Here is a 27,651-nt window from a genome sequence, read left to right as displayed (position 1 = left end):
TGTGGATCTGACGACAGCATTTCCTCTCAGACCTAGACAGAGTCGTATCTGTGGGACCAACCTGCAGAGTTGGGGTTTGGCTTGAATGTGCCCGACACCATTTCTCCCAGACTTGAGGAAGAATTCCCACTGGACTTACTGCTATGATGATGGCAGCAGCGAATAGAAAGAGAAAAGTGTTAATGTAAAATCCAGCAAGATGTCATCCGTAAAACACCACTGACCCCTAGGAATCAGGTGACCATACCCCGACACACACACACACTCCCCCCCACACTCCCTCAAATGATTTCAAGGACCCGTGGGAACCATGCAGACAATTGTGTTCAGCAGTGTATATTATTACTTGGACATAAATAACAGAATAAAACCAGTAACTGAGTGATGTTTTTTTTCCAATTTACTTTAATATGATCCCTTGGGAGAGTGTTGAGGTAGCCTTGAGCTAAATAAAAAAGGTGAATAGCTGAAATAAAAATAGGATATATTAAGCTTGGATTAAGATGTGTCTGACTCAGCTGTAACTGAATGCATATGTCAACTAAAAAAAAGTTGGTTATCTTTGATATTTTTGGTTAGTTTTCTCTCAACATCTCTGATGGCCTTGCTGGTTGAAACACATCACTCCATCTGGTGGAAAATTCTGTGGCGGCCATGATCCAGACCCACCTCTGAGAGGTTGGACCACACAACACATCTTGGCTCTCATCCACTTGACTTCCTCCCTAGCTGCCGGCTCAACTGCCAGGCTTTTACTCATCCCTACAGTGGCTCTCCCCTCAACACATCCCCGAAATCCTCCAACTCTCTTTATCCCTTTTGATCCATGTGTCTTCTCTACACTTTCTGCTGCTTCTGCTGCTGATTCCTCCACCTCCTGAACTCTCACATGCCAGTACTCCTCCTCTACTCACCCATGGAAGCGTCCTCTCTTCTGTTCCTGCTGGAGTCGGATGTTTTCCAGCTTCAGAGGGCTCGGGATGAAGCCGATGTCACAGCCTTCTTTCACCAGGCGGCCGATCCACCAGTCATTGTTGTACTTCTGTAGATTGGAGAGAACAGACACAAAACAGACACAAAACCTCAGGGTTTCATATGATTTTGGGAGATGAAGAAACCTAAATTAGTTTTTAAAAAAGTTTTTTTTTTTTTTTATAATTGGTGGATTTATTTTATCAATAAATACCTCCTTAAGACACAAAAATTGCAATTTATTTTGCAATATTTAAAAGCTTAATCCAAAAGTAAACCTTACTTATGAATGAACCAACCACAGGCCAAAAGAATTCCCCATTCCAGTATATTGAGAAACCAAAAATATATATTATTTTATTTTATATATGTTATATTTCATCCCTATAGTTTACCTTTAGCACAATTTCTAAGATTCTTTCTAAAGATATTTCTATAAGTATTGTTGGAGGGAGATTTTCATTGACTGTTTCTCTGTATTGTGTTGCATATGACAATAAATAACTTGAAACTTGAAACAATACATTTTCTGTAAAGGATGTAATGAAAATGTCACACACAATCTTTTGAACAGTCGTTATTATACCATTATTCCAATTAATGCTAACATTTATTGTAGACACCACACAACATATTGAACAATGAAACACCATGACCTGAGAGCGGGGAGCCATTTACTCTGTTGACACAATATTTATTACAGCACATCAGCTGTCCAGAAAAGAGCAAAAGAGTGTGATCGAAAGCTCCAGAACTGCTTCTAAACAGATCTTGTGGTGAGAATGTTGCCTCAACTGCTTTTTCCATAAACTTTGACCTGGAGCTTTTAAGCCAACATGGACGAAAAGTTCTCAAAGTGCTCAGAATTCTTTTTTAAATGTGCACATTTACAATTCCATGACAAATGGGCAAACTCCATCTGCTGATAAAAAGTAATTTGGTATGATTGAAAGCTACAGAAAAGCTACTACATAGACATTGCTGTTGAGATTGTTTTGTCAAGATATTTAGTTACAGTTATTTAGTGTTTAGTTTAGTTGCAGCCAGTTTCTCGAGTTGTCAGGTTTGTATCACCGGTAAGTTAACCAATTACATTTTGTGAAGCTTAAAGTTGCTATGTTGAATGGCAGGTTAACTGTTAACCGGAACTATGTTTTATTTTAACAGACAGTGGCCAGCCAATCAGAAAAGAGTATTTTCTTTGGACATGGCAGTGAAAGAACAAATTGCTGACATGCTACAATCCAATGACAAAGTCTGTTAGACACACAATAGTAGAATATAGAACTAGTGGTGGAAGAACTAAAAGTAGCAATACCACAGGGTAGAAATACTGTTACAAGTAATTGTCTTGCAGTAAAAGTATTGTATTGTCTGTAAAGTAACTAATGTTATTAAAGCAATGTAGTGCAGTAAAAAGTACAAAATTCACCTCTGAATTGTAGTAGTAGAATAGAAGTATAAAGTAGCATAAAATGGAAATACTAAAGTAAAGTACAAGCACCTCAAGATTGTACTCAAGTACAGTATTTAAGTAAATGTACTTAGTTACTTTCCACCACTGTATAAAACTATTTACAGTACAAAAGTACACATGCTCATGTGATTGTGAATTTCCCCGTTGTGGGATCAATAAAGGATTTTGAATCTTGAATCTTGATTTATAAACCAAAATAGAGGGGACTAAATAAAATTTTTCATACCGTGCCACAGGTTTAGCATCACTGGATAGTGCCTGAATTGTACCTCTTTGATGTGGAGGAAGTCCTTGGCATCAAAGGAGACGGCAGTGCCGGCCACAGGAACATCCTCGTCCAGAGCACCACAGTAGCTGACGTTGGTCCTCACTGCAAATGCCACTGCTTTAGTCTGTAAGACAGCAGAGAGAAAAGAGTTATCACAGCAATAAGGTGGCACCATGAATATGTAATTGGGATTAAAATCTTCTATCACAGAATATGAAACGTTATGTCATGATGTTGATATTGTATTTTGTGCGTGGAAATTCAACAGAGAAACCGTTTAATACATAAACAGAAGCAGCAGTGGATACACAGAGACACAGAGCAGAGAGTTAACACAGCAGCAATGTGCTCATCAAGCTCCAGCATCACATGCAGCGAGACTGCAGTCAGGGGTGGGCGCTGATGAAGAGACGCTATTTCTGAGCTCCTGACGAAGGTGGCTGCAAGACAGCAGCAGTGTGATCACACCGGCACACAGCAGGGGCAGCAGAAGATTTCACTCCAAGGCCAAAAAGCCTACAGAGTCTACAAAGATGGCTCCTTCAAACATTCTTTACCTTTTATCATTTTTTGTACTTTCCTACAATGGCCATAATATGGTGAACTGACTGATTAAGTTGATGCTTTTCTTTTCTCTTTTATTTTATTTTACTGGTTTTATTTTATTTAACCATTATTTATCATGACTTGATTTGCTGATAGATTTGGGTTAGATATTAATAATATATCGCAGGTGAAATGGTGTCTTTCCTACAATGAAGTACAGGCCATAATATGGTGAACTGACTGATTATGTTGATGCTTTTCTCTGTTATTTTATTTTACTGGTTTTATTTTATTTAACCATTATTTATCATGACTTGATTTGCTGATAGATTTGGGTTAGATATTAATAATATATCGCAGGTGAAATGGTGTCTTTTGCTGGTGTTAAAGGCTACATCACTATTGAGATCTTACTAGCACTGCTGCTGTTTTCTGATAGTACGATTACTTACAGTATCTCTATAAGACATTGTAAGGTTATGTATACCGTGGTATATCATAGGTTTATATATCATGGTTTGTTGTACTAATACTGTATAGCATCCCCATGGAAGCGCTTGTTTAAATTTTTAATTATCGTTGTACTATTCTTTCATTTGTTTTATGTCCCAAGGTTGTTCCTGTAAGTAATATGATGTTGTTGTCACCAAACCAAATTCAATTATGTTGGAATGGATGAATGAAATGAAAACACAAAAACTAAAGGTTTGGCACCAATGCTTTTGAGTAATGATTCCGCCCCTAGCTGTTGAACTCTTATTACATTTTTCAACATAAAAGTCACATCACACTGTTTATGCTCAGCCCAGTTTCATCAGGAAAAAGATATCCACAAACAACAGAAAAGGTGTCAGAATGTGACGGGACAGTGTAAAATCTCTGCATCTGTAACAGTGTAAATCTATATTTAGACAAGTTGACAACTTTAAAGCGCCCATATTATGATCATTTTCAGGTTCATAACTGTATTTTAAGGTTGTACCAGAATAGGTTTACATGGTTTAATTTTCAAAAAACACCATATTTTTGTTGTACTGCACAGCTCTCTCTCACTGCTGTAGATCCTCTTTTCACCTGGTTTCTGTTTTGGCTACAGAGTGAGACCTCTTTTCATCTTCTTCTTCACTACTATCTTTGACTGCACTCACACATGCTCAGTAGTTCAGATGTAGATCAAGTCAGCTAGCTAACTCTAGAGACAGTAAAAGAAAGCCTGTTTCTCCAACTTCAGTCAGTTACAAGGCAGGATTAGCTGGGAGACTTCTAAATGAGGGCACACATGTAAGTAGTTCTTTTGTAGATTATGGTGAACTTGTGTGTGTTGTAGCAGTGCTTTGCTATTGAGAACGACGTAGCATGCTAGCGTTAGCATGCTCATGCTAACGGTTAGCATGCTAACGAGCTAACGGTTAGCATGCTAACGAGCTAACGGTTGTGGTTAGCCAGCTCATTTCGGACTGTGACGTTGAACAGCTCACTAGGAGACTGAAGGCAGGACACATTCAGAAACCATATCTCACTCAAAACAGCATGGATGGATTTTTTTCAAAGTTTGTATGTGTGTGGAAGCACCAGAGACACAAAAGAACACCCCAAATCCCAGAAAAAGTGATTTTTTCATAATATGGGCACTTTAAGACAACTAATGCAGACCAGACGTACAGTGCAGTAAATGAAACTAAATCACGTGTCTTTTGTTTGTGCGCTGAGATTATGAGTTTTATCATGTGATATACAGAACAGCATGTAGCTCTATTGTGCTGTATATAGTTCCCCGTGAAACTGACCTTTGCCCTCTCGAGCTGGACAGTGGCCTGCTGCTCCCTCTCCTGTCGGCCGCCCTCCTTCTCCTCCTCCAGGGACACATCCGAGTCAGACGGTCGGCTTGTATAGGAATCAGCTGAGCCCTGGAGAACAACAGGGCACAAAAGATGGAAATAACATGTTACCAGGAGGAATAAAAAGTACCAGTATTGGCAAAACAACCACAGGGCGACAACTTCCCTTATGTGATACAAATTTAATTTGACATGAGTCCCGTTCAAAACTAAACCCATTGCAAAACAGTGCAAATAGATGCAGGACATAATAAGAGACTGTTTCTTAAAACACAGAATGAGTAGGAGGCTAGAAAAATCCAGGTGTGTGTGTGTGTGTGTGTGTGTGTGTGTGTGTGTGTGTGTGTGTGTGTGTGTATTGCTGTGTTTACATGACTGGTTGTATTCCTCTTCATAAAAGATCAAAGGCTGACAGATTAAAGATGATGAACCGACTGGGAGGGCATGTTCAGAAAAGAAAGATTGTGTTTTTATTTGTAGAGATAAAATTAAAGACAAAATACTCAGGAAACCTTCCTCATTTGTTTGTCACCATGGTAATTTGACAAAAATATGAATTTGAATGACAAAGAGGGGAACCCCTGTCATCGAAAAAAACACTAAACCTTGAACAAAGAAAATACACTGACCTCTGTGGGTTAAAAGTCTGTTCTAACAACGTTATTCCTTTATCATCACATACACACAGTACAATGTAGTGAAATTATATTCTATTCTACTGCATTTAACCCATCCTAAGTATTAGGAGCAGTGAACAGCTATACGTACAGCATCCGGGGAGCAACTTGGAGTTCAGTGTCTTGCTCAGGGACACTTTGACATGTTATGGGGCGACCATTCTACCTCCGAGCCACAAGCCACCTACCTTATTATCTCATGAAAAGTTTTAGTTTATGTTCTAATGTAAATATCTAATATTGTAATCATCTTCTGGGCTTGCGTTATGTACAATTTAACTTGTTTTGTTAAGTCTTAGGGAAATATGCTTATTTGCTTTCTTGCCAAGAGTTAGATGAAAAGACTGGCTACAACTCTCATGTCTGTACACTAAATATGAGGCATTTCAGTTGAAGATATATAAGATTCAGTAAACAAAATATAACATTTTAATTTGTGAGCTTTATAGGTGCTGGTAAAGAGCCAGGCTAGCAGTTTCCCATTTTTATGTTAAACTAAGCTAAGAGCCTGCTGGCTCTAGCTTTATATTTAGCATACAGACATGAAAGTGGTATCAAGCTTCTCATTTAACTCCAGAGAGTGTATTCAAAAATGTCAAACCATTCTTTCAAACTAATTAATGTAATGTTTTATCTTTTCTTTTTGCTATTTTTCATGTCATTTTATTTCATGTGTGTACTGTAAAGACCCCAGGAGAGTTAGAAATCACATCTGTGGAAGTTAAAGTGGATCCTGCTCCTTTAAACAGCTATAGCTATATATATATAGATAGAGATAGCTGTAACCCTCGCTCCTTTCAAAAATGTCCAGCAGTGAAATAAGGACCTTGGTTTATTGCAGGTACAGATGGGTGACAGCGTAAAGAATAAAAACCAACATAATGTGTCTTAGTGAGGTGCTGTTCCACCACTAGCCTCCACAACACCTTCGGTGTTTCTTGACTTTAAGTCTGTTGAACTCTACTGGAAGGATGAGCACCATTCTTACAAACAATATTCCCCCATTTGGTGATTTAATGATTAAGATGGACAGAGTTATTTAACAAGTCATTTAAAAATCTCTCCCTCCTCTATACAATAATCTGCGTTAAATTATTCCCTTCTTTCTTTTAATTTGTCATCCATTTGTATGTGATAAATATTTTGGTTTGCAACAACATTTCTTCTCCTAAAAATGATTACTTATTGGTTACACAGTATGTGTACTGTATGTATGTGTGTATTCCTCTGGGACTCAGTGGGTGGCTTGACCCCCCTCCAGATCAGTCTCATAGCATCACTATCAGTGGAGTCATCTCATTCCTCACCCCTCGTCCTTATTAGCCAGTGGCTGCTGAGTTAGAGGAGCAGTATACAAAAAAAAAAAAAAAAAAAATATGCCCACCCACTTATTCAAGACAGAGAGAGAGATAACTGAAGAGACAGCAAGATTATTACAGACTAGCTGAGGAAACTGTGCAAACATAAAAAGAAGCAACAGTGGATGCACATAGATGGTTGGAGAGCGAGTTTCCCCTCAGCAGAGAGAGTTATTACAGCACCAATGTGCTCATCAAGCTTCAGCATAACAGGCAGCGATCCTGCAGTGAGAGGTGGGCGCTGATGAAGATACGCAGACCTTGAGACAGACAAATACGTGGTGACAAGAAGATAGGTACAGATCCCAATCCAAGGCCACCATACTGAAAATGATTCTCAGTACTGACATTTGTATAGACTTTTAGATTCTGCTATATGACTACAATGAGGTTACACCTTAAGGAAGAGGTTCTGAGGTAGCTGAAAAATGCTTATTTTGGTGTAATCAAGACTGGTTAGGGTCTCTGTTCGACATGAAAAGCTGGTTCTGTTATGTTTATTAATAGCCTCGGGCTGGCACCGATTGGTAGGGAGTGCATTTGAGGCCAAATACTTTGAAAGTTTTTGTCTGAAAAATTCTAATCTCCACCACTGATGTAGAAAAGAAAAAGAGAAGACAGAGTAGAAGAGAATGGAGACATTTTCATGCTGCTGTAGTGTTTATTGATGTAATGTAATGTGCATGCTGCAAATATGGCTACTGATTTTAATATTGATCTTATCATTATTATTCAGTGGGTTTTATTTCCCATCTTTTTTCATTAATTATGGCATTTATTCCCTGTATGTAGGTTTATTCTGTGTATAATTTCCCTTATTGTAAAGCACGTGCTGCATTTCTGATATGAAAGGTGATGTATAAATAACGTTTATTATATTATTATCCTTTATCTTACAGTTCTACAGACTTTTTTCTGTAGAGCTTCTTCTTTCTATTATACAATATTATACACATAACACCAATATATACTATACAAAACCAAGTAAAAAAAGTAAAAAAAAAGTACTTTTGCCTCAATTTAAGTTGAATAAACCCCTTTGTAAAACGGTTTCAATATAATCATAACCGTCATAGTATGTATTGCAGGGTTGATGTAAGACTGAAGCAATTTTAGTAAGGGTAACTATTTAAAGTGTGCTCATAAATGTCTTCTGCCAGGACAAACAGTCATCCCATCCCCAAAACAACTGTACTATTATTGATACATATTGATTTTAGGTGTATTCATTCAAACATATTGTAAAACTTAATTTTGCCAACATCCTGCAAACACAACAGCAAGGTGAATGCATTAGCATAATGTTACCTGCTCCTGAGTGTGAAATGAAAAGCACACACTTCACACACCTGAGTCCTGTGAGTGGATCCCTGGCTAATGGACTAGTCCTATAAATCTATCATTAACGATGGCTAAATCTACAGTGCGTCCTGTAACACTACCAATTATAACTTCCATCGGCTGAGTTATAGTTTGCCAACATTGTCTACACATAGCGATGTATGTGTGTAAACTAGGCCATCATGGCTCTGAGGACTTAACCTTTGGCTGACGGTACTGTGGCCGTTTAATCCTATGTGGGAGATCTGGCTTCAGCCCTTATTTGTTACAACTGCACCATGTGATTAAGTCTCAATATGGTCTTAATATGGAGTGGCTGCATATTTGATTCTTTAATTCATCAAGCTAATTTACAGTCAACGAAATGGCAACTGGTGTTGGTGCAGCATCATTTCCTCTGAGCTCAGAAACTCAGACATGGTTGTCTTGCCATTAGGTTTTGGACTTGTTTACGTAGTGTTGGTTGCTAACTTAGAAGTCACAATAACATTGCAAATGTCCTAAAGTGTTGAATGCAGCAGCGCTGCAACTCAAAGTTCAAATTTATTGAACTTTGACCCCAACTAATCCGACAGCCAATACCTGAAGTATACACTTGAGCAATGGGGGATGAATTAGGCGTTTGTCTTTCTGTACATACTCATACAATAACGTAGATACTCATACAACATATACTGATGGGCAAAATATCAGCCTATCATTTCTAGAATGCATCAAGCACAAGCTAATCTTAGTAGTGAGTATAAACAAGGACTATAAAAACACATATCATTAGGTTTTATTTATATATTTTTGGACTGAAATGAATTCACAGCAGCTTTTTTCACTCTTTCTTTCTGGTCCAGTTAGTTGTTACTCTTTATTCTCCATATCTGTGATGGAGAGAGATGTTGGTCGCTATGTAACACAAAATCTGTACAACACGCTACACTACAGCTGAGTAATCACTACATTAGCATAATAACACTGGATGCCTACCTCAGAGGCAAAAAACAACAATCTCAGTGCACAGACTCACTGGGGTCCACAAGCTAATTACTGCTCATCATTACTTTCTAGTACAGGTACAGGGAATACACCGTGTACAGTCGCCTGCAGGCTGCCGTACACAGCAGCCTCTCCAGGGGTCAGGAGCCAGTTATTCCCTTGTCACCTGATTTAAATGAGGGGAAGGTGAAAGATCAGCGTGAGTATGGCTGCTGCTACAGTTACCACTACTGACATAAATATCCTTTATGATTCATTGGCCCCACAGTGTCTATAACCCACCTGTCTAAAGTCATCTGTTACCCTCTTTGTTTGCCAGTCTGTCTGCCCTTATCTGTCATTTAGTCCAAACATGTCTTTGTGTGTCAGTTTCTCTTACTTTCTATTTATAGAGACAAAAAGCGCCATAGAAGTGCAGTAAACACTGTGTTATTCCAGTTGCCAGTCAGTCCACATCAACATTTATTGGCTTGAACAGGCAACTACTGCCTGCAACAATCTGTGCACAAGTATTACGTAACATGCAAAAACGTACTATAATATATGGAACCATGTTGCATGATGTAATGCTGTACACAGCATAGTGCAATGGCCATGACATAATACATAAATTAGTTCATGAATTTGAATGACTTCTTCACTTTCATGCTCTACAATCAAAGCGGTTCGTCCCTAACTGGGTGACACACAATAACAGCAGACTTCCTGCACTCAGTATTCACCTTCAAACGACTGAAAACAAATGAAGTAAGTAAATCCCTGCATAGCACAAGCTTATAAAATTAAAATATCCTTTTTCTGTTTAACCTGAACAGTATAGAACACATACGCTGTCATGATAAGACCACTTAAATCATTTCTGTCTTCTTTCAATTTATTTGTTCTTAAAAATAAAGTGCATTTGTTGATTGTTTTTTTATAAGATATATGACCGGTACAAAGCTATAAAAAAACAGCAGTTAAAAGAGTTAAAACTACAAGTTCTGAGGTTTGCCATCTTCCATTTCTCAATATTTTCTTCTTTCTTGTTCATGATATACTTTCAATATATATATATATATATATATATATATATATATATATGTGTGTGTGTGTGAAGATCCTGGAGGCGGTCCATCTCTGACTACACTTGAATGTACACTTGAGTGCTTGAATGTGGACCGTCAAGCCACATTGGTGAAGCCCGTAGCTATCACACTGACAGCAGTAAGTGTGGAGTTGATCACTGCTTCCCAGTTGTTGATCTTCCCCATTTCTTTTTGTATCACTTTTAACTATACACATAGAGAACTTTTATTTCCAGAATGGCAGCTCTTCCTTAGCAAAGAAAAACAGACTTGTTATTAGTCCCAGACTCTATGCTTGGTTCTAACTTTCAGTCAAAGAGTCAAAGAGTTTTCTCAATTCATGAAGTACCTACAGTATATAGTCTAAAAGTCCTCAAATGTAAGGCCAGTAATGTTTAATTTCAATAATATTGTTGGTTCAACATGCTGGTCTGGTTGAGTTTTAAAACATCTCATAAAAAGGTAACGTTCTTTATTTTTTATGCTGTTTAGAGAATTTGTCAACAGTAGTGATATCGTAGTATATACTTGATACTCTAGTATAGGCAGATCTTTGCACTAGTATTAAAATAACTATGGGTGAGTATTGAGCCTTAATCTGTCCTTTTTTGCGGTTTGAATTAGGTCTGCAGTACCAGAAAATGTCAAGTAACATAAATCAGCACAAAATGTAACGGTACCAAAACTCTTGCCAGGATTTTTTTACACAAAAAATTATATATATATATATATATATATCCACACTCTTGCCCCCATGGATACTGCCATATATATATACATATATCATATTATATATATATATACATATATATATATATATATATACATTATATATATATATATATATATATATACATATATATATATATACATATATACATATATATATACATACACACATACATATATATATACACATATACACACATACATATATATAATTACATATATACATATATATATATACATATATATACATATATACATATATACACACATATATATATACATATCTATATATATACATATACACACAAACAAGATATAATAGAGACAAATAAAAAGACACACACACACACACACACACACACACACAGACAGAAAGGACAGACATGACACTTACCCACACAAACCCAACCAATGGAGGAACACAGACACACAGACTCCACGCACAGGAACAGAGGAGGCACAGACAACACAGACCCACAGAACATGCACGACATAAGAGCAGAAAATGTGAGGACTAGACAAGAGAGAAAAATACAGGAAAAGACAAGAAGAAGATGTGAGGAGAAAGAATAGATAAAGACAGGACAAACAAACAGAAGATGTGGACACACTATGGAATTGATCCACATACAAAACACATGAAAGAAATCACTTTTAACAACAGATACACAGAACAGAATACAAAATAAACAGAGAAACCTGATAAAAAAAACTCCAATATGTGATAGATAAAACTAAATGAGTACAAATATGGAAGTAGCTAAACGCTTCCACAGCTACACACACACACACACACACACACACACACACACACACACACACACACACACACACATACATACAAACAAAGCAGGACATGAAAGGAGGAGGAAAGCACGAAATGAAATGACATCACAACACAGAGCAGACCAGATGTTTGCATGAAGCAAATAAGGTATGGATACATGAAACAGGACAAGGAAGAAAGATATAGAGGTATACGCAATGGAGACACAGGATGTAAAATGTATGTGACTGATGGTAGTGATAAGTGTGCATATAATTCCCACAAATGTAGAAAGACGGTAATATAATGAAAGCAAATGGCAAAAATAGTAGCAAAAAGATATTGAAGCATAGAAAGAGATAAGGAAAATAGCTGCGAAGGATAAAGAATGAAATAAAGATACATGCAGCAAGGAAGGATACAAATAACAGAAGTGGAAACAACAAATTAGATCTATAACTGGAGGACGGGAGAGAAAGGAAAACAAAAGCCCCACATGACCGGCTAAGACGAGCACCTGCTTTATGTTTCACTATTCAAAATAATGAATATTAAATCAAAATGCCCATCACTAGAATCCAGAGCCCAAGGTAACATCTTTACATTGCTTGTCTGTTGACCACACTCCAAACTGCTAAGATATTCAATTTAAAATGATATCAAAAGAGAAAAGCAGCAAAAGCTCATGTTTGCCTTTTTAAAAATGTAATTTTTTTTTATTTGTACATTTTTAGTATTTGTTGTGATTGTTGTGTTTTTTAATACTCTGGGAGTACCAACATAATGTCGTTGTAATACTGTCAGACAGTAGTGCAATGACAATGAAGCCGCTTATGTCTTTGAGAAGCAGCCACTGTTTTGTATTTGACCTTGATAAACAACTTCAACAAACTAATTTTAGCAACCGATTGGAATGAAATTAGGTAGAAAGTTAGGTATTGGGCCAAAAAAAACCTCATTAGTTTTTGGTGCCATTAGTGCCACCATGTGGCTATAAAGCACATCGCATTTTGGCGCATACAGTAACTCCTGCACTATGAGCCGTAGATGCAAATTCCACTTTTGCTTGGCTCCTCCTGAAAGACATATCTTTCAGTTGAAGCCCTGTCTGCCACCTAAATCTTTTTCAAAAACACATTTTTCAACAAGCTACAATACATTTTAATCCAATATTACCAAATTTGGTGAACGTTTTTTCCAAATTAGTTTCTGTATGATATCTTGCATTGCATTGCTGTGGTGCTTTTGCTTAGACAATAATTTGATTCTATTGACCTACTGAATAACTAGAACGTAGACAGAGGGTAAACAACTGTGCAAACTTGGTAACTGAATTTCTGATGCCACTTTACAATTTAAAACTGTTAAGGAACAAATGACAAAGATGATGTCATTCAGCTCATTTTACTGGAAAGGACAGAAAGTATTCAGAGCACGAGGCACTTTGAAACCCCCCCCGCATCCCCCTTCTCTGTCTGTCTCCTGTCTCTACTCTCTCTCACACACACACACACACACACACACACACACACACACACACACACACACACACACACACACACACACACACACACACACACACACACACACACACACACACACACACACACACACACACACACACACACACACACACACACAGACAATGAGTTGTTTGTGAGGTTATTATCCAAGAGTGTCAAGTGGCCAGGCTTAAGTCCATCGTGCAACACTCAAGCCTTATCTGTTCGGACGCCAAAGCTAGGTCTGTTCTCCCATCTCCATCCTTCTTCCTCCCCTGACCTCCACATATCAGACCCAGGCTAAAAGGCTAAACACATTCTTTATTATATCCACCATCAACAACACTGGAGAAGTGGAAACATACCTCCAGGCTCCTCTAACACAACTGAACTCAAATAAGACAGAGAGAGAGCCCATAGTGTAATTTGTTTTTATGTACACAATGTCTTCTTCTGACTCACAGAGCTCTCCTTCCAGCATCCTTACAATAGTACAATTACTAATCAGTGGGTGCAGCAGGTTTACTAGGCATTGTATCTTACACAATAGCTTTCGTAAAGGTGAGTCATTCATTAAACAACATTGTTTATGTGCAGAACTGTGGTAAGTGGATTGCATCATTCCTGTAAGCTAGGGAGGAGATGTTGCTTATTAAAATTGAAATATTCTCCAATAACAACAAAGTTTGACTTTGCTTTCATTTTAAAGTTTATGGTCTGAGGCTCATGTTCTTAGAAGTCCCATGTAATGCTAATTTTCCGGTTTATACTAGAACATGTTTACATACTTTAATGTTAAAAAAACAAACATTATTTTTCTCATACTGTCAGTCTGAATATATCTGAATTGACCCTCTGAATTAAAAAGTTTTAGTGCCTCTCTCTTTAAGCCACCTCCTGAAAAAGCCCAGTCTGCTCTGATTGGTCAGCGTTTCCGGGTCCTCCGCATCTGAGAGTCTCTGAGCCATCTTTGCAGCCGGGGGAATAACTGTGACGGTACTTTAGCAGCACTTTCGACCTATAAAAAGTATAGTTGTGACATCACAGCCATACGGAAGTCCTGACAACTTCTTTAAAGGCACAGTTTCTGAATACGGGCTGTGTGCATTTTTTTGTGGAGTGAACGTTTTGACACTTTCACAGCATTTATGTAGGCCCTGCTTAAAAAAAAAAAAAAAAATAAAAGACATGGAAATCTAACTTTTTACAAAATGGGACCTTTAACAATATGAATTAATTAATAGTTGGTCCTAGCCCCCAAAATGGAAATGAGCACAAGTAATTGCCTAAATTTGTTAGACAATTATGAAAATATAGGTAGGGAAAGTGACGGAGGAGCATGTTAACAGCTAACTTCAAAGTGCTCTTGAGCATAGAACTTAACTCACTGACATTTTGTTTTGTTTGAAACTATGCTGTACAAATATATTGACAAGATTTGACTTGACTGACATTTCAGTCAGACAACTCACGTTTGAAGTGTTTATTATAACAGCAGAATGTTGTGTTTGGCGGCCAGACTCCGAACCTCATCACTCCCAGCTGATTGGGTTTACACAAGATATTGGCAAGTGATTATAAAGTAGCTTCCCCCCTGGCCGGAGCCTGCAGACGGACACTGGGGTGGTGCTGAAAGAACAGGCAGCAATACAGGTGCGTGGCAGCAGCAGCAGTGACAAGCAGAAATTGTGCAGCTTAAGACCGCCAAATTGAGAGGGTGTGTTTGGTAAATGATACGGAGAGTGAAGCATGTCACGTGTGTATACAGCAGTGCAACTCGTTGACTGCCTGAATTAGCTCGCAGGCGTCGCACCATTTCTGCTGCACATTCTCAGTGGCTGAGAAAATATGCAGCTGTATGAATGAAGCAGTGCTAGAAAGAATAGGCATTCTTAAAAAAAATCTACAATCACCAGAAAGTGGGTGGCATGGGTATATACTGTATGGCCATCTCAGAAAACATTACATTCATAGTCAGAGTGCCAAACAATGTCCCTGAGTAGCTTAAAACACATTCACAGAAATTCACACAATAGCCTGCAGGTCATTATGGGTCGAGGATGCAACAAATGCTTTAGTTTCCCCACCTGTTGTTTTAGAAGTCCTTGGACAAAGCCTCACATCCGAAAAATCCAGACACCCACAAGCCGATGACAAGTGCTGATAGCAAACCACAAGGACAGTAAGAGCCCCAAAGATGTCTTCTATAGTGCTGCCAATACCGCCCTAAATATGGGGCAGCGTGGAACAGCAGCACTGATTGTGACTGACTGAAGAACAAGAGTTGTAAGTTGGGATTCAATAGAATCCATGTCCCACACACATGCTGTGTCAACAGAAACATGACTGGACTCATTGTTTGAAATTGGAGAAAGTCAATCCAAAAAATAAATGGAAGCTGTAGTTGAATTAGTGGTAATGAATGAATCCAGTGGCAGTTATACAGTTTTTAATAGGGTGGATGAGGCCGTGTCCTTATATTTTTTAAAGGGAATTTACAGAGAATCCATTTCCTGAATGGTCTGAGGGTAAAGTAAATCGTCTCCAGCTTCATCAGTTATTCAGACCCATAATAATGGGACAATATCACATGATAACAACAGCTGAAACAACAGACTGGATTTCTGGATTGTGCTGCACTATCAGGGACATACAGAGTAAAACATTTAGAGTGTGTTTAGAGTTATTTTTGGCATCCAGGGTTCTGTCCTGTTCATTTTGTGCAATGTTATGTGACTGAGGGGAATAAAACTCTCCTGGTTGAATCTTCCGAAAAAAAAAAGAAAAAAGAAAATATCTGGTACTTTGGAAAGTTTTTTTGGAGCAATAAAAAAATCCAGCCAACAAACCAGCCACTCCTCCCGCTTCACGACATCATTATCATCAAGGCCAAAAGTATGTGGACACTATCTACATGTGCACTTTTGCTCTGGGGTTTGTTTTTCATGTTTTGAGCTTTTCTGTTTTAACGTGACAATGCCTGCGTGCACAAAGCCAGGATCATAAAGATATGGTCTTCCCAGTTTGGTCTGGAAAAACTTCTCTGGCCTGCACAGAGCTCTGTACAGAGTCCAGTGAAAGCTCCTGTGGCTGAATGGGAGCGAATCCCTGTAGCCAGGTTCTTGAGGAAAACCTCAAACCAAAAGACAGAACCTAAACTCTCTTGCTAATACTGGACCAAATGTATAAACAAATCCTTCCACCTTTTAATCTTCAACAGGCAGCCAGGATGTCAGGTGGAATTAAAAAAAGGTCTTGACAGATTCTGGCTCAGTGGGATTCCCCCCTCCCCTCCACCCAGCAGCAGCTCCTACATGTATTGCCTTTGTAAGCATTTTTCCGGCACTCCGACACATTTCTATCCCATGGATGCCCACTCTGCCCAACTTTAATAATGTTGGCCTCTCTGCATCAAAGGCAATGTGTAGGTCTAACTGTGTGTACCGTCACCTGTGTGTGGTCAGGATGAGCATTTCTACTTAATGACAAGGGAATATGACGTTTCTCTACCATGCATGCCTCCTCGTCTTGTGTGGAAAACGTCACAGTTGGATGCAACATCAGTATTATACAGATGGCCATGATCGTTATGATCATAGCTGTTGGTCTTTTCAGTAAACCTTGATGATGTATAGTGTAGGATGTGACGAAGAGAGCGACATACTCAAATACAGATACCCACAATGCTCATAAGCAGAGGTTTACAGCCTGCACACTGGCCCTTCATCCATTTGGAGAGACGGTAGGAAGGAATACTGTTCCGATCTGCAGGCGCTCAGCACAGACAAGAGGAAAACTGTCATCTGGCTGGCAGCATCAGTAGAGAAAACTGTACAGTTGGTTGAATGAGGAGCCCCAAAGACACACGCTCTCTCAAAAACACACGCCGACAAACACATACACACTTGTGCACACCCTTCCCCCAGCCTCTCCTAACTCCCCAGAGAAGAGTGCATGTTCAGCCCACTCAAGTCTCAACGTATTCTGTGGGTGTTTATGAAGAGATCAACCAGCCACGACACAACAGAAAAGCATGGTTTACAAGTGTCAGACACCCCTCTCCACTCACCGCCTCCGAGTCTTCAAATCCATGTAGGTACAAGTTATCGTACATGGAGGAGTGGAATTCCAGAAAGCAGCTATTCGGTGCAAAATTGGCAGAAGCAGTAAACGATCAACCTGTTCCAGAGAGGATGGGTGATGAGGACTGGGGAGTGACAGAGCCCACCAGCAGTCTCTTCCTCCACATAGACCACACAAACTACAGAGCAACCAGACCACACCAGAGCGGCAGATAGAAAGAAAGAAAGAAAAAAGGTGGAGCCCTGTGTTTGCCTGATGCTGAATTGGATATTATTGCCCCGGAGCCGAGCGAGCGTTGGTTCCCATTATTGTAAGGCAGCCTGGTTGTCCCCAGAGGAAGAGCAGACCTGGTATTTCATCTGCCTTCCAAGCTCAGATCACACAAGCCAATCCCTTTCTCCAGCATTGGCTGATGACAGAGGTGGGATGTAGCTTGCCGATTGGCTGGTGGAGGCTCCAGTCAGGCTGGCTGTGAATAAGGAAGAGGCAGAGAGGGAGGTGGGGGTCTGCAGCCCGAGAGCAGCGTCAACCAGCAAACCGTGTGTACTCTGTGCATGGATGTGTGTGTGTTTGAGGTAATCTCTTAACCTAAACACCAAACTGCAAAGACAGACATATCATTTACACACGCAGAATTGCAGCAAACAGCTGAGGGATGGGTGCCAGGGTGGCTCGCCTGGTGGAGCGTGTGCCCATGTGCAAAGCCTCGGTCCTCGACGCAGTGGCCGTGGGTTTGGTTCCAACCTGCGGCCCTTTGCTGCGTGTCGTTCCCCCTCTCTCTCCCCTTTCATGTCTAGGCTGTCCTGTCCAATAAAGGGCTAAAAATGCCAAAAAACAATCATCAAAACAGCTGAGGGATGATACTTTAACAGGTGGCAGACCTGATGCTGCGGTGCCCCTGCTCTGTTAAGTGTTCATGTCTTTACAGCTTCGGGAACGCACTGGGGCCATAAAATCAATCTATAAAAGTATGTTATAAGGAAACTGATCATATAGGAAATCAGACAAGAAATCGAGTTTGACACCTTTCATGAGCAAATTCTCGGTTGAAAGCATTCACAGAATAATGGAGGAATGGTGAGGCCATTGCTTTTTTACTAATGACAAATATCTGCAATTTGTTTTATTTTACAAATTCTGGCAAGGCCCTTAGTGATTTGTTCCTTGACACTACTACTTCCTACTGAATATTCTGTTAAAGTATTATGATGATGTACGTATGTGCCTTAAATTAAGTATTCCGATTTTTTCGACAGGGTCTTACATTAGGGCGTCAAGGCGGTAGTAAAAGTCATCTCTAAAAAAATACAGATAAGTTTTGCGACTTCTTCAGTAGAGGAAGGCCATTGGATATGGCTGAAAGTTTCAGTAATTGCTAATTGAGTGAGCCCTTGAGTTAAGGATTTTTATCACAGTGTGTTTTCCCAAGGTCAACAATGAACCTCCACGCTCTAAGATTAAAAGATAAAACAGACTAAACAATATTTTTAAAAAAAGGCTAATTGGCTAATTAAATTGTGAAGAGAAATAAATTGGATGAACTTAATGAAAAGCAAAATTCTGTAAAAGCTGTCCAGATGTAAATTTAAAATGTGTAATATACTATTTTATTTTCTTTTTTTCCTGCCTGCTCATATTCTATTTGTACAACTAAAGCTATGCAACTTCTGTGTGAGGAATACAGGTAAATAAAGCCCACTGTCCCCGTTAAATGAACCAATAAACCAATACATAATAATATGAATTGCACATCTTTTTTTATATTATCCAATCCAAGTGAAAACTGCAAAAGAATATTATTTGTTGTGTCTGGGTCTAAGCTGCTTTTGTGACAAAGTAGAGCAACAGCGCCCTCTGCTGACAAACCCTGTTACAGCAGATGCACCTGCTCCTATCAGAGGATGCATCTTCATCAAACCTGCCACAGTTTTCTTTTTACCTTCCTCTTAACATGCACCTCTCAAAATACCTGATGGCTTCATAGCTATCAGATATTCTAGTGTGGGGGGTGGGGGGCAGAGTTATGACCTGCTGCCCTTTGCTGCGTGTCATCCCCCATCTCTCTCCCACTTTCATATCTATCCACTTTCAAATAAAGGGAAAACCCCCCAAAAAAGAATCTTAAAACAAAAAGAATCAGTGCAACAAGGCTGCAGGTGCAGGAAGTAACACTTACATTTTTGAAGAGAGATACTGCTGTAGATGTTTAAGGTTGTGCTAATTTTATATACTGCTGGGTAGATTAATCTACAGCATCGCATCATATTCCATAAGATTATCATACATTTGAAGCATCGCTGTCCTTTGAGAACCATGTATCTCTAAAAAGTCAACTTTTCGTGGTGTCAGAAAAACAGCCCTGTTTTCCGCTTTGCGAAAATATATTTTTGTGAGTTTTTTTGTGATTGTTGCGGGCAAAAATCTTTGATTATGCGGCACATTTTCTTAAAAAGCGCGATGGAATTTTATGCGATGAAATTGCAGGAACTTGCAAAAATTGCGGGAACTTGCAAAAATTGCGGGAACTGGGAAAAACTGCGGTTTGATGAAAAAGAGAGAAAAAAGTGATTTACGTAATTACGTCACTTCATAATGTTCCCATGGCAACAGGGGGAATTGGCTGCTCTTGTGTGAAGTAAACGTAAAATCTTTAAACTTTCTGCTAAGATATATGTGACTTTTTTGCAACGAAAATGCGGGGATAATGAAATCATGCAAGCCCTGCATATTTTGCGCGGAAATCGGCAATGTATGCGTCCGCATAAATATGTGGACTTTGGCTGATTATGCATTGAATTATGCGATCGCATAATTGCGTTTTTCTGGAGGGACTGTTTATTTAGCTTAAGAAGTAGGATAATCTTCTCAATACATCAAGGAAAACTTCATCCTTCAGTTTTTCAGAAATATTCTAATTCAAAATAAAAAAAATTGAGATATATATACTTTTCACCGGACAGGAAGGGGATGGAAATGTATAATGTGAAAAGTAACTAAAGCTTGCCTCTGACGTAATGGAGTAATAATAATAATAATATTAATAATAACTGTATTTGTTTAGCACCTTTAATAAATGCAGCTTAAAGTGCTTTTAATAAAAATAAAAATAAACACATTAAAGAAAAAGCAATATACATATAAATGACAATATACATAAGATAAATAAGTTTATTAAAATAGAGAGGTATAAAATTGCATAGAATGGAAATACTCAGCACAAGTATCTGAAATTTGTAACTCACTGTGTGAGTTCAATGTATTATTTTATGATTAAAGGTCCCATGGCATGGACATTTCACTTTATGAGGTTTTTTAACATTAATATGCGTTCCCCCAGCCTGCCTATGGTCCCCAGTGGCTAGAAATGGCGATAGGTGTAAACCGAGCCCTGGGTATCCTGCTCTGCCTTTGAGAAAATGAAAGCTCAGATGGGCCGATCTGGAATCTTCTCCTTATGAGGTCATAAGGAGCAAGATTACCTCCCCTTTCTCTGCTTTGCCCGCCCAGAGAATTTGGCCCACCCATGAGAGAGAGAGACATCATGGCTTGCAAACAAACAAAGTGGCAGTTGGTCAAGGCCACACCCCCACCCTCCACCTTGCCGCCCCTCTCTCCTCCTCAATAGCATTTAAAGCTACAGACACAGAAATGGCACATCCTAAGGAAAGCTCATTGTGGGACTGGCTCTAGTGGCTGTAATTCTGCACCAAGGCTGAATTTCAGCAAAGAGACTTCAGATACAGTATTAGGGGACCACTAAGGTCTATATAAAAGCATCCAAAGAGCACCATGTCATGGGACCTTTAAGACTTGATGTTAGGGTTAGGCATGTAGTTGTTATCGTTAAGATTAGGGCAAGCCACAGGGGAATGAATATAGGTCATCACAAGTGCTGATTACTGACAATGAATTGATTTGTCAATCAAACAACAACTATTTGACAACTATTTTTAGGTAATTTGTGAAGTAAAAAAGATGAATATTTTCTTTCTTTTAATGTGAGTATTTGTTGTATTTCTCTGTTTTATAAAAGTCTGAATTGAATATCTTTGTGGTTTAGACTGTTGGTCAGACAAAACAAGCACTTTGACTGTGAAATGAAAGACATTCTTCAATTTGTAATGTATGTATAATAATTATAAGTTGCAGCTCAAGTGTGTATGCATGGTTGTATTTATTTGTTGCAACTTTCAGTAGCTTGTGCTTTTGAATCCCAGATTACATTTTTTGTTTTTGTTTTAAAGTGTATATTCATGAGTAATCTTGTTAGGGGGTCTCCAGGGGTTACATATTTACTCAAGAGGCACTGGCAGACTAGTGCATAGTGCCAGCGAGAGCTATGAGAGCAGTGGCCAGACACCATCAAGTAATTTACGAATGAAATGCCACTGAGTTGAGCCATGCGACCTACATAAAAGGGATTAGCCGTGCGAAGAAGCCCCTTCTTTATCACTATGCAGGGAGCAAGCTGAACATTTTGGTTAAAGGGATTTCTGTGTTTAATGTATTGCGATTCAGAAATGAAATTTAATTTCTGGTAGAAAGCCGTGGCATTATACACTTTGTCATCCCAAAATGAGACTTTATTCAAATCTGCAGGCTTTAAATTCCTACTTTGCATTTCGGACAGAAGGTGGTGACGCAGGATGTGAATATGGGGTTAAGGCTTTTTCTAAAGAGGCAGCGAAGAGGTCTTTAGTTCACAGCTGCATTACTGCTACAACTGAAAGTCATTTTCAGGTCATCCTCAGCCCATGAAAACATTGGATACATTGGGTCATTCTTTCATTTTATTACTTTTCATCGAATTTTGTGTCAAGTCCACATACTGTCTTCCTTTTTTTCTTTTAGCGGCTCATTGCCCATTACTACAAATGTACTTTCCTCTGAAGTCTGCAGTAGAAATGTCTGTAAAATTAGAACACTCATCAAAATAGTTTAAAAAGCGCCACTTCTGCTTAAGATACAGTCCAGACTCATGCCTGCTTTTTACTAATGCATATGCACAGTAGAAAAGTTGGTAGAAGTCACAACATTCCACCATTGTGCTTCATTTAGTCCGCTGCTGACCTTATTTCACATACTGATGGGAATAATTGCATTTTGCTGACATGTACAGTTAATTCCTGAGAACACTCTGACGCAGGATATGTGAGGTAGTCATCATGTGCATACGAACACGTAGCCTATATTAGCTCTCAACAAACACAAATATCAAAGGATGTGGAACCAGAGCAAATGTCCTCTGTGCCACTTCAACGTTGCAGCTTTGGATTATTCCTGAGAGCAAACATCTGCCGAGCTTTGGCATCCTCTTATCATGAAGCTCAGAGGTTGGCCCGGAAGCCGTTCAGGCATTCGCTCACTGATCGTGCAGAGAAGCATCTGTCCGCACGAGTACTGCATGTAGATGTTTGGCACACAGTGTGAGAGAATCAGCTCTTTACCAGCACCTCTCTGTTAGAGATCTGATCTGCTCAGCATATCATGTGGTGACTCATACTGATCAAACATATCTCCTCGAATACATTCTGTCCTTTTAGTTTTTCTCTTTCAGACTTCCTTTTCCCTTAAATGGACTGATCTGTATGAGGACATCACACAGACTCTGGCCCTGACCAGTTGCCATTTCCTCCATTAACCCTAATACTTAAAGGCCCAGAATTTTTTTTGTTTTGTTATCAATCAGCTTCTTTCTCTGAGTGAGATCTACAAAAGTGTCTGTATTTCTGTCTGTGCTCTTCTTGCTGGTTTGAAGTGGGTGCAGTGAGATTAGCAATATTTGAGTCACAATCTGATGACAGTCGTGCGGTTGTTTGCCTATGTTGCCAATACAGTCAATCCAATCTGATCAAACAACACCCACACAGTCCTGATGAAGCACATTCGCTGAGTTTCTGTGTGTTAGACCCTTGATAAAAAATTATTTTGTAGGTTTTTTCCAACTTTGGTTCGTGTTCATTTAGTCATGAATATTTAATGTTATAGAGAAATACTTGAGATTTGAAACCAAGTTTTCAGGGGCTTTAACACAGCCCTGATTAGAACACAACACCCTAAATTTGCTCTTAAAGTCAATTCCCCATTCAGGAGTTAAACGATTGAATGAACCTGAATGAGTCTTCTGTCTAGGCTTTTGCCATGCGCCAGAAAAGCATGATGTGAAAGCACAGAACTGGGATAAGGATGAGGATTGAGCTCCTGTCAAACTTTCTGTAAATGTTATTTAAGTCTAAAATGAAGGCGTAAAATATCCCAATGTTTTGGAGAATAAATCTGATATAACTTTTATTCAAAGGCTGCATTTTTCTCAGTGTTCTCTTCTTTCATGTGAGCATTTATTTAAAAAAACAAAAAACATTGTATTATCCTCTGAAATGGAGGAGGAGGTGCAGTTTCCTGCTAATCAACCTTCGGGGCTTGACCCCTGTTGTTGATGGGCAGCTGTTACTATGGATACACAAGGGAATCAAAGAGAGCCCACTGCTCCTCTTCTCACCTGATGACGATCACACCGGTGATGACACAAATCACAGCGGGGGTGTTAAAGAAATCTGTGAGTGGTTATTGAGGGAAAGCAGTGAGCAAGAGTGTACATTTCTCTGTCTTTGTGTCTTACTTCTTTTTTTTATCCGTTCTTTGTTTTTTGTTTTTAATTTTAGCTTGTTTTGTTCTTTCTGTCTATTACATCTTGTTCTTCCTCCTTCCTGTGAGCCACATAATTACTACCTGCCGCTTTCATGCAGTGGGCATTCAATATTTAATGGCAGATGTCAACAGGTTGTACGTACATTACATACACTGGTGTGTAATTAAAACACAAAGCCATGAATAGCTCTAAAGGACTGCACTATTCATGAGAATCCAACAACTATAGCTCTATAGCTATACTGTCTATACTGAACAGGTTTAGTTGAAATGCTGTTAAACAAAACATTAGACTGAACATTGCCTCAAAAATGATGATATGTGTGACCTTCAATGCCTCAGGACTCATCTACTCACCCAATAAAATCTCACACGTACAAACATGACCTACATGTGATAGAAAATGTGGCAGCCACAGATCTGAGCACTTGACACTATCATCAATCACATCAGGCGGTTGGATTTGACAAGCTGTCGTGCGCTTTTGTTCGCATGTCCACGTCGAAAAGCCTCCAACCTGATTCGTTTTGATTTGCCGTTACTGCATCTCCTCAATGTGGCACGATGATAGAGAAGTGAAAAAGTGAAAGAGGCACTGAAAAAGAAAGAGAGGGTGACAAACTATCCTTATGCCGCTAAATGGCCTCTGCAGCCTCAGTTCCCTTGGTAACTTGTTAGCAGGATGTCAACGACCAGGGTAAGTCTCCTGTGTATTATGAATTACAGAAGGGACTTAATACCGGAAACTAATTTGAATTTGTTTTACAGTGGCACATATAAAGGAGGCAGCATTCAAACGGCCTAACCCCGACCTTATGAATTAAACATGGATGATAGATGCCTCTTAAGTAGCGGAGCAGGCTGAATTTCCAGGCTGATACAAATCAAGGTCCTCCTTTCCCTAAACTACAGCAGAGGCCAAAGGCTTTGGTCTTGGAAACATTGTTTGATGTCATACTGTAGCCCTTTTGTTCACTTTTCACTTGAATCAAACTTTTATGAGTGAAACTAAAAGTTTGGAAATGAACTGAGGTCAGAGGCCAACCGATGTACACGGCTGCCAGAAAACTCACTTTTTCAAGTTTTTACAAAAGATAAGGAGGAATTTCAACAAGAGTTTCTTTAAATGACAAGTCCCCAAATGTGTTCATCATTTACTGTCAGTGCTGGGATTGATATTGCGCTTTAGTCAAATCAAAACCTGGTGTTTTTGAAAGATGAATGGATAAATCTGATCACAGACTTTCACAGAAAAATAGTGAGAAGTAATTTCACCTAGATTTGATGTTCAAATGCATGAAAAAGTGATGTTGCTCCCAGTAAATGGCATCCCTTGGAGGGGAGGACAGCTCAAAATATGCTGCCAAAATAAATATGAAAAAAAAAAAGATCTGCTAAATCTGTTTATAGGTCAAAGTTTGTCTGCCCCCCCACACCCCATTGTCCTACCTGTCTGAGGATGAAGCTGGTGGAAGTGGTGCTGCCGTCGGACCTTTTCAGCCGGCTACGTCTGGAGTACGTCCCTCTGTTAGCCTGGTGAGTACAAAACACACACATAGAAATAAAATTCTGCTTTTCATATTCTGTATTTGTGATTCTGTTGTTGCTGTATCTCCCCTATATGTAGGCTACCCCTTACTCTCTTCCACACTAACTCAATGTCACCTTTCCTCCAGCAACCCCCATTAAAAGCAGCATTTCAGTCCCTTGGGGAAGGAGGGGGGTGACAGACAGGGCTCCGACTCTTTGCAGATGCCTATTGTCCTCTGTGATTACTTGATAATATGAAGTCAGTCTTTTACTGCTTTATTAGACCAAAATCCATAATCCATTTCTTTTGCATGAATGTTGCTAAGCTGCACAGATGCACTCTGTGTGACCCACTTTTATGTAGCCAGTTTGTTTTAGTGCTTGAGGAATAAATGAGGTAACACTTCACCTGAGACACAAGAGGAGGGGCGGAATATGATAAATGACTGTATGTGAGGCATTGGAGTGTATCTGGGGTAAGTGAATGCTAGTTCCAAAACAGACTGCTACTTACTTGGAACTGCATGTATGTATTACATTCATCTAGCGATGCAACAAACTGTGACATCCACAGATTACTTGATTTTTCTAACCAACAGTCCAAAACCTGGAGATATTCAGTTGACAAAACTGTCTCATCTCAAGTTCCACGCTACACGCTTTTTCTGGAGCTTTCGACTGTATCGCTGGGTCATCATCAACAGATTGAATTTGCTCAGTAGCCATGGAGCTGTATGTTCAAACTTTCCCTGATTTTACCGGTACTATCACATTAGACTAGACTGGGTCAACCCAGCCCGATCTACCGCCGATTGGGTTTTGCCCTGCAGCTCTTAAAAGATTGAGCTTGGTCTGGTGATAGCCAGACTAACATTAGACAACAAAAATTTGCAAATACTTGCATTTAACAAGCTGGGACTGGGTAATGTTCAGCATTTATGCCTAAAAATGACATAGTCAATTATCAAAATACAGTTAATCTTCTGCCAAACAACTAATTGATTAAATAAATAATTAATTGTTTCATTTAACAGTGACAACACAAGTACTGATGCAGAGGTACAACAAAGACCTGTTCTGTATCAACAATGTTTACAAAATTCTCCTTCAGTGGTAAAAATAGGTTTCTTTTGTGGAAAAAGTGACTTTGACCACCTCATACATCATGAGTGGAGTTCCGTGACAAAATGTTTAATAATTAAGAACCTAATTTCATTTTGAATAAATCAAATTCTCACCTTACTGCAGGACCTGCGCTTGGGTTTGATTAATAGCACCTCAGGGGGCTCATTAGATATAGGCCTAACATGCAGCTTTAGTTAAACATAGAGCAGAATGATGAGTTTGGTGTGTCTGTGGGGATTAGAGTTCAATTCTTACAATCATTTTTCGATGTTGCTGTTTCAGTAGGAGTGTAGGTATTGATCTCCTATAGCCTAACACATTTTTGTTCCTCCAATCAATAATATTGATATATTATTCTTATCCACATGTGTGTCTGTGCTTATAATTCATTCAAATAACTAGAAGTAAAGACAAGAGGAAGAAGAGCCTCGGTGATTTCACGTGATTTTTTTTTTTTTTTTTCCTACCTGAAACACGGGCTTCTGCATCCCTTCTCCTATCCCGTGTCGGGTGTAGATGTGACGGGACATCTCAGCCAGTTCATCGGTCCAAGGCGGAGGCTGCCTCTCCGTGCCGCTCCACTGGAACTGCTGCTGCTCCGGTAGTGGGCAGTGGACCGCGGGCTCCAGCTTGGCTCCGGTTCCGCTTCACAACAACAGAAGAGAAAAATATGCGTCCCACTCTGCAGTAGGTCTGCACAGAATAGATGAAGCCCGTGTATCAGTGCGACCACTGAT

General features: G+C 39.3%; 1 protein-coding gene across 1 annotated transcript in view; it reads right to left on the bottom strand.

Moving 5' to 3' along the window:
- cacnb4a (calcium channel, voltage-dependent, beta 4a subunit) overlaps nucleotides 1-27,651 on the bottom strand; it is a 34,292-nt gene extending 6,641 nt beyond the window's left edge. Inside the window, exons 1-6 of the mRNA XM_039818319.1 lie at nucleotides 27,382-27,651; nucleotides 25,709-25,792; nucleotides 5,051-5,170; nucleotides 2,719-2,841; nucleotides 915-1,042; nucleotides 62-141 (exon numbers count right to left, since the gene is read on the bottom strand). Coding sequence (XP_039674253.1) covers nucleotides 62-141; nucleotides 915-1,042; nucleotides 2,719-2,841; nucleotides 5,051-5,170; nucleotides 25,709-25,792; nucleotides 27,382-27,444 — 598 coding nt within the window. The 5' untranslated portion in view covers nucleotides 27,445-27,651. The remainder of the gene's footprint in view (nucleotides 1-61; nucleotides 142-914; nucleotides 1,043-2,718; nucleotides 2,842-5,050; nucleotides 5,171-25,708; nucleotides 25,793-27,381) is intronic.

The sequence above is a fragment of the Perca fluviatilis genome, chromosome 12, assembly GCF_010015445.1.
Source record: "Perca fluviatilis chromosome 12, GENO_Pfluv_1.0, whole genome shotgun sequence".
NCBI lineage: Eukaryota > Metazoa > Chordata > Actinopteri > Perciformes > Percidae > Perca > Perca fluviatilis.
Note: the sequence above shows the minus strand (reverse complement) of the source record. Positions and strands in the feature narration are given on the sequence as shown.